We start from the raw sequence: 8,857 nt of genomic DNA on the forward strand, positions 1-8,857 counted from the left end.
TTGTATTTTCTTGAAAGTTTCCAGTGGTGACCGACTGGACAATGAAAAATCATTTCAAAGTTTGATGAGTTGAGTTGTTTAACAGCAGTGTTTTTATGCTCTTACGGTCTAGGTGTGCTGAAATGTAAAAAGGACCGAGCGCTCGCCGGTGGCCAGCTGTGCCCTGCCTGTTCGTCTCCCAGACACCTCCAGAGAGAAGAACTCCAGTCAGTAGAAAGCCTGGTGTGTAGCCACCCCATCATCAGCGCTCCTGGCAGAACAACTTCACCTGTGGATGATGAGAGAGAAGTTCTGACTCGAGAGGACTTCAAAGAACCACTTGGAAACATCTCCCTGGGTCTCTCTGATGAACATGGCAACCAGGTTGATCTAGAGTGTAGTATTGCTGACCCCAAAGACTTTCTCAAGATAAACTGGGAACACATCGACCCTCTCCACTTGGTGTCAAACATTTCTTTGTCGGTAGATCTCGATTGCCCAGTTGACAGAGAAAGGTACGAGAGGTTGTGGAGACTGATTGCATATTACAGTAGTGTACCAGCTCACCTACAAAGAGGAATGATTCTTAGCAGAGACCCTTCTTTGACATATGTATATACACAAGACTCTGAGAAGGATGCCCAGTACTACACGGGCATCAAAATTAATATGATGGCCCTACCGGAATGGCTGATGCAGACATCCATAGATCTTCAGCTTAACCGCCTTCACTCATCACCAAAGATAGTAAAACTTACTCTAAGCACTGATCTTTCAAAGTCAGTGGAGATGGAGCTGGTGCGGAGACAGAGGAGGACATGGGTCATGATTGAGTCAACAAACAGGACTCGTAGAGGGTTGAGTGCAATCGTGGGAAGCCAGAGTCAAATGAACTGTAACGTTCACAGCTCCAGCCAACCGCTCATACAGTGGATGCTGCCAGATGGCTCCAAACTAGAGGCACCCTACAGCAATCAAGACAGCGGGCTGTCTGTTTCCAGTGATGGAAAGCTGGTCATTAAAGCTGTCAGCCACACAAATGCTGGAATTTACTACTGCACAGCTAGGGTTCATGGAGACTTTGCTGTTGTGAACTACTTTTTGACTGTGTACGAATCTTCAAGTCCCACCCCTGGCGAGGTAACATCAATCACACCTGTCGAGAGCTTTGTGGGCAACCCCATTTCCCTCCCTTGTGTGACCTCTGGTTCCCCTGATGCTGAAGTTAGCTGGATTCTGCCAAATAGCTACATAGTTCACAGCCAAGCCAACTCATCCAAAGCTTTAGTTTATCCAAATGGCACTCTACAAATACAGCAAATACAGCCATCAGACACTGGTTATTATAAGTGTGTTGCCATGAATCAGCATGGGGTAGCAACACTGGTAGTAAAGGTCAATGTTCTGAAACGCAAAGGGCTTGTGAGGCCCATGAGGAAGTTTTCTGCAACGCCTCAGTCAGCCTTTGGGGTCAATACTCAGATTAAACTGCTTAGACAAGACACAGAGGAGTCTTCAGGGGATGTTTCACTGGAGAAAACTCACAAGACCCATCAAGATCCTTTACAAAGAAAAACACCCGCTGTGCTCCCTGGCGGACATGGTGGCCAAACATCCAGGACCATGTGGCGGAGACCTCCACTGCTCCGAAAGCCAATGGGATCCCGTGTCATTGATAGGAAAAACCTGCTTGAGAATAGAAGACGGCTTAATGTGTCAAAGACTAAAATTGACCCAGAAAAATGGGCGGATATTTTAGCCAAGATAAGAGATAGAAACACCAACAATACAGTGACACCAGTACTGGAACAGAAAACAACAACAGTAACTGCACAAACCACTAATCACCAAACACAAGTCAATACTTACCGGAGCCAAGACTTCTCTAACAGCTACACCCCACACATGCCTTCTACATTAGAGCCACACGTTACACACCACACAGCCCATATTACAAACGTGGTCACGAGTTCAAACAGCAGGCCTTTCCTTCTACAGACAACATCTGTTCCTCAACACACTGCCACGTTCTGGCCAGACAGCATAAACACCACCAGAGACCAAGTTACAACTCCCTCACAAGAGAATACACACACAGATTACACTGGCGTTAACACTGGTGGGTCAAAGATGTTGAATGAAATTGAGGGTGTAAGTAGGTCAAATAGTATGAGGCAAAGTTATTTAAATGTTAACAAATCAGAGGCAAACCAAGAGGAACCTAAAAAACCTCTTACAGAGACGATGACAAGACTTTTGCAGCCAACGCTTGCTGATTTTCAGTCTGAAGTAATGCTCACAACAACTCCCACGCCAACAAGAAGAAAGAATCATTCCTCATCACGCAACGGACACAATAACTCAAAAAGAAGGAATGAGGCTAGAAGGAAAAGACCAAACAGAAAGAAACAAAAACTTAGTGATCCATTGCCCACAAATGCTCCTGTGAGCACAGCAAACCCCACTGCCATCGTACATCTAAATATAATGTCATTAGAAGTTACAACAGCCATCCTGAATACCACTGTTCCCTTTACTGGCAGCCAAGAAGCAACATCGGACCCACTTAGTCAACAAACCAACCCTGGATACAGAACAGCTACGAAACCCTTCACAGCCACAGCAGCAACTCACACAATGAACAGCCACGAACGTTGGGCCAAACCACTCCTGGAAAAAACATCAGTAGCACCACTGTTTCCAACAACTTCTCCAAGAGAAACTCATGGAAAGACTCTTATTAAGAGTGCAGCTTCTCGGCGTAGAATTGTAGCTACCCCTCTCCCACCTGGCAATTCCTCTGAGGAAACACAAAAAGGAAGTCTTTCAGAAAATGTGGAGCCAAGTACTGACAGATTTCTGGAAGGCTTGGAGATTACATTGCTTATGCAAACGGATGTTGAAAAGAACCAATCTGGACTTCAATATACAACTGCTGAAAATGAAGCGCCAGTTATTTTAGATGCTGTGAAAATAACCACACCCAAAACAGTTTTTGAGGACTTTTTGTTTACAAAACGGTTCACAATTTCACCTATAATCCATGAAGAACCATATGATGAGCAATATCAGGGTCCAAGTGGAGAGTTTGAAAAAGTGTCTCATCCTGTAACGCCACCTATAGCCACACCGACCATCACAGCATTCCAAACAGCTTCTACAAATGTGAAAACCAACCGCCTCCTTGAGGATTCTACGGTCAAAGAGCAGAATAATGACCCCAAAATGTTTACATCCAAACCCAGTCCTACCAGCCAAGTGTCTGAAAACACACCAGCAACCATAAGCCCCGTTTTCCCAAGCATGACACCAACTAGTAACCAGTCAGTCCCCCTGACACCAACCCTTGTCCCAACAATCATCCAAATCCAATCCAACCCGTTCACACACAAACTGCCGACAAACACTGAGGATGCACTGAGCACGCACCGGTCACCTGGAGGAGAACCAGATCTGAGAGGGAAGCCAAAGATAATGAGAAACAATTTCCAGACTTTTACTGTGAAAGTTGAAGCAGATGCCCAGCTTCCATGTGTGGCTCAAGGCCAGCCAAAGCCTTTTCTGTCATGGACCAAAGCTGCTACTGGTACGTATGATGCAATATCGTGACAGTTGTAACACATCAATTCCTACTATAATCAATTTCCTTGCTGCAAAAAAGAAAAGAAAATCATGTTTAAAAATATGAAGAAAACAGAGCCAATAAAGTACTGTCAAAACTTTTCTATTAAAGTGTGGCAGGTCTACTTGGTCTCTGTTGTATGTGTCTGTGATACTAGTACCAGTGCACAGCAAGTTTTCTGTTTCCTTTCAAATCTGTGAAAACAAAAGGATGTAATTTTCTTTTTTCATACTGCTCAGGCATTCAGGTAGTGGATGTGCTGCAGCCTTAAGGTGGATATAAATAGCTCAACCAATGGATTTTGATTTTTCACCACAGTCATTTCCTATATTTTTTATGTTGTCAAAGCAATAGTTTAAAACTATTTTGTTTGGTCTGATTAATTGTTTTGCTGTTCAATGATACAGTAATCATTGATGGATAAATAAGGACTACAGATAGATTTAAGTGGTAATAAAGTGCTGGGAAATTTAACACACGTGCACTAATGGTTTCATTTGTTTGAGAGTGCTTGTGTATGGAGATGCTTCCACCCATGCACATATTTAAATCAATGTTTTTTCCATTGCACTAGGGGATAGTGTCAGCCCACTGATAATGGCCATAAATTCTAATATTCGTTATTCTGCTAATATTTGATTAAACAAAATTTTCCCCCAATATCTACATTTGTTGTCTTTGGTTGACATTACATGTAGTACAGTCTTTCGATGACTTGGTTGTTTTGCAAACTTTTGGTCACAATCTACCCTCTCAATAAGAAATGGTACATTTTTCCCAACAATATTGAAAAACCGATATGTGCTGTTATATATATCGGGTAATATCATAAACTAACTGATGAACAATATGGGACAAAAAGCTAGTATTGAACATTTCTACAAACCCATACATGATAGTAGAGATGCTGACATTTAAATCCAATTTTATATTCATATTTTTTGCCTTGAAATCATACAAATATTCATTAATTTTTTTATGTCTGTCAGTGTTTTCATTTTTTTTTCATGCACACAGGTCAAAGTATTGCTCAGAACACCAGAATCCAGAGGTTTGAAGTCCATTCCAATGGGACGTTAATCATCAGGAAAACCCAGCTCCCAGACCAGGGCCAATACCTGTGCACGGTCCAGAACCAATATGGTATTGACGAGATAATGATCAATCTCATGATTGTGTCTCACAATCCCCGGATTCTTCATCCTCGTCACAGAGACATCACAACACATCTCGGTGAGAAAGTCAACATGGATTGCCAAGTAGAAGGGCACCCTAATCCACGAGTCACATGGGTGCTCCCCACTAATGCCCGCATGACTGCGGCCCCTCTTGGTTTGCATTCTCAACAGCGTGTGGCAGTCCTGTCTAATGGAACTCTACGTATCACCCACGCCCTTTACAGTGACCGAGGGGTGTTTAAATGCATTGGCAACAGTGCAGCAGGAGCGGACTCTGTTACACTTCGTCTCCACGTCACAGCTTTTCCTCCCATGATTCATCAAACGAAGCAAGAAAACATTACCCAACCTGAGGGCAGCAATGTCTACATCCACTGCTCCGCCACTGGTGCCCCTCTTCCGGTCATTCGCTGGGCCACGCCTGATGGTGTACAGCTGGCTGCCTCACAGATAGTCACTGGACTCAACCTTTTTGTCTTAACCAATGGAACACTGTTCATTCGAGGACTGAACCCTGGGAATGCTGGGAGATATGAATGCACAGCAAGTAACGCAGTGGCTTCTAGCAAGAGAATGGTCATGTTAAACGCAATGAAAAACCCATTTTTGTCCAAGGCCAGTATCACATCCTCCTCCCCTGAGAAAACTGAAGCCATCTATGGGAGCAAGGTGCTGCTGAACTGCGTGGCTAACGGAGAACCAGAACCTCGAATTATCTGGAGGACACCTTCCAAGAAGCTTGTGGATGCTCAGTACAGGTGAGAAAAACAAAGTAGATTAATGTGGAACCATGCATTAAAATTGTCCAAGGCTCATGCTACTTTTTTATTTCCAGTTTTGACCCCAGAGTCAAAGTTTTCACAAATGGAACCATAACCATTCATTCGGTAACAAAAGACGACAGCGGTGACTACCTGTGTGTGGCCCGGAACAAAATGGGTGATGACTACATTCTATTTCAAGTCAACGTGTTGACCAGAGCGGCCAAGATTGAGAAAAAGCAGCTGAGGTCAAATCAGGAGGTTGTACATGGTGGGAACCTGAAAGTGGACTGTGTGGCCTCTGGGTTCCCAAACCCTGAGATCAGTTGGGCCCTGCCAGATGGCACCATGGTCAACCTAGTCAAAAAAATTGATGGTGGAGGTGTGGGGCGCAGTCGCAGGTATGGTTGTTTTAGCAAAGTTTTAGTTTTCACAGCAAAGAGAAATAGCTGTATTTATTTATCATGTCTTCCTGATGCATCTGCAGGTATGTGGTGTTTGACAATGGGACGCTCTACTTCAATGATGTTGGCTTACCAGAAGAAGGTGACTACACCTGCTACGCAGAGAATCAACTTGGCAAGGATGAGATGAAGGTCAGAGTCAAGGTCAAAGTGGCACCTTCCTCTCCACAAATCCAGGATAAAGACCAGAAAAGTGTGAAGGTTTCCTATGGTGAGACGGTCACACTGAGGTGCATTGCAAAAGGTGAACCTGCCCCAGTCATTTCATGGATTTCCCCCACCAACAGAGTCATTTCCCCTGCCTTAGATAAATACCAGGTCCTGGATGATGGGACATTAGTTGTTCAAAAAGCCCAACGCTTTGATGGTGGTAACTACACTTGCATTGCCAGAAATAGTGCAGGACATGATTATAAAATAATTAGATTAGAAGTTTGGGTAACACCGCCTGTAATCAATGGTTTACTAGGAGCTAGTAATGCTATCAAAGTAACTGCAGTCAAGGATCAGACAAAGTGGTTGGACTGTGTGGCTAAAGGAACCCCCGTTCCTCGGATTATGTGGGTTCTACCTGGAAATGTGGTTCTTCCTGCACCATACAACAGCAACAGAATGACAGTTCACTTGAATGGTTCTTTGGAAATTCGCTCCCCCAAAAAAACAGACTCAGGGCAGCTGGCTTGTATCGCCCGTAATGAAGGAGGTGAAGTTAAGCTTTTGGTCAAATTGGACGTGGAGGAAACTGTTCACAGACCACAAATCATAGGTCCCAAAACCAATAGCCAGTCCCTCACCATCGGGAATGCTATGACTTTAAATTGCTCCTTTGAAGGCAGAGTAAAACCGCAAATCACTTGGATCTTACCTGATGGGACATCGTTGCAAAGTGGGGCTCGTTTCTCAAAGTTTTTCCATCGCCCCGATGGCTCCTTGATAATCAGCAACCCCTCTGTTGCTGAGTTGGGTATGTATCGATGTTTGGGGCAAAATTTTGGAGGACTTGTTGAACGCATAGTCACGCTCTCCCCAGGAAGACGGCCCGAGATAAATAACAGATACAATTCTCCAATCAGTGTCATGAATGGGGAAACCCTTCTACTTCATTGCCAAACCACTGCAGAGCCTCTCAGACTGACATGGACTCTACCCAGTGGGGTGGTACTCAACAGGCCCCAGAGGGCTGGGCGTTATGCCATTATGCCTAATGGAACACTTGCCATTCGGCAGGTATCGGTCTATGATCGAGGGTCTTATGTTTGTCGTGCTGCCAATGAGTATGGCAGCTCAGTACTTTCTTTATCTGTAATTGTAATAGCGTATCCACCACGGATCACCAGTGGCCCTCCCTCTGTGACTTATGCTAAACGTGGAGTTGCTGTCCAGTTAAACTGCCTAGCAACTGGAATTCCCAAAGCAGATGTAGCATGGGAAACACCAGATAAGATGCGTTTGGTGATTAGTGCACAGCCTCGGCTTTTTGGGAACAAGTACCTCCATCCACAAGGTTCCCTCATCATCCAGAATCCAACACAAAGAGATGCTGGCATTTACCGATGTACAGCCAGGAACGCCATTGGAACAGACACAAAAACGACTTTCCTCAATGTTTTCTGAGGAATGTCCCTGTTAGACCATTGACATACTGTATGCCCATCCAACTGCTACCTTTTATTTGATTAAAACTGCTGTCAGCTAAAGTGTACCAAATAAACTACTAATACTTTTTCTGAGCGGTATGTAAGATGGTTTTTGCCTAAACATAGGTGTTGCCAATTTAGTGCTTTTTTTTTGCTAGATTTAGCACATTTTTACTGCACCAAGTAGCTTTAGTGTTTCTAAAAAAAAAAAGTTATTGCATGAATGAGCTACATCTTGTTTAGCTTCAGCGTGAGTGGCTAGAAAAAGGAGCTACAGCCCCATTAATCCTTGAAATGTAACAACAATGACTGTTAGTCAAGGCATGCTCATTCAGCACCTTTTCAAACTAACCAAAGCTCTATCAATACTATCAATCTTGCAATACTGTATATGTCATATAAAAGGGAAAACCTGCAGAAAACATTCAGGTATTTCCTCTTTTAGCACTATTTTATAAGTAACATCAAGCCACGTTTTGTTTTTTGATGATCAGACCTAAAAAACTACTAGAACAAAGATGCATTTGGACCTGATATTGCAAAGAATGACAGCTTGAAAGAACTGAAATCATGAAAAGGGAAACAAAAGTTTGTTATTCCCATTTCTGTTTCTGTCAGCCTAAGTTATTCATCTAACTCATCTGTTCTGGTCTAAAACAGATCCAACCAATGGCAAACCTTTCTGAGAGTCAGATAGAGGACAGAATAAAAGGTACATTTGACTAAAGCTTTTGAAAGTTTAATCATAGAGAGCCAAAGCTACTTTGGCCTCTGACAATGACAGCTTTTGTCAACCACGAATAACGATTCACCTATTTTAATTGGAAAATATTTTGTCGTCGATTAAAACGATGTATAACATTGCATCAACTTTTTCTACAACCATACATACGCCATTGCTGTTGCAACTGTGTTAATTGTGCTAATGTCTCCTTCCTGTGTAAAGTTCTGGAATGTTAGTGCACAGTGTAAATGCAGGTTTTTCTGTCTGTAAATTATTAAACTGACTGAATGTGATATATTTTTAATAAAATATTTGGAATTTCTAAGCTTGGAATCAACTTTACTCTTGAGATTCATAAGTGAAGTAAATACAAAGCGTTTTAAAGTCTTGCATTGCATTACTGTTTCCTATAACTCAGCTCTGCTGAATCTCATCAATCTATAGAATCTTGAAAAACAATGTTGTGACTCTGAAATTAATATTTAAAAGAAG

General features: G+C 42.9%; 1 protein-coding gene across 1 annotated transcript in view; it reads left to right on the plus strand.

Annotated features, from left to right (window-relative positions):
- The window catches only part of mxra5a (matrix-remodelling associated 5a), a 25,352-nt gene extending 17,405 nt beyond the window's left edge, over positions 1 to 7,947 (plus strand). Inside the window, exons 5-8 of the mRNA XM_028472439.1 lie at positions 113 to 3,565; positions 4,619 to 5,537; positions 5,615 to 5,941; positions 6,028 to 7,947. Coding sequence (XP_028328240.1) covers positions 113 to 3,565; positions 4,619 to 5,537; positions 5,615 to 5,941; positions 6,028 to 7,618 — 6,290 coding nt within the window. The 3' untranslated portion in view covers positions 7,619 to 7,947. The remainder of the gene's footprint in view (positions 1 to 112; positions 3,566 to 4,618; positions 5,538 to 5,614; positions 5,942 to 6,027) is intronic.
- The last annotated feature ends 910 nt before the right edge of the window (positions 7,948 to 8,857 follow it).

This window comes from Gouania willdenowi, chromosome 2, assembly GCF_900634775.1.
Source record: "Gouania willdenowi chromosome 2, fGouWil2.1, whole genome shotgun sequence".
Classification (NCBI taxonomy): domain Eukaryota; kingdom Metazoa; phylum Chordata; class Actinopteri; order Blenniiformes; family Gobiesocidae; genus Gouania; species Gouania willdenowi.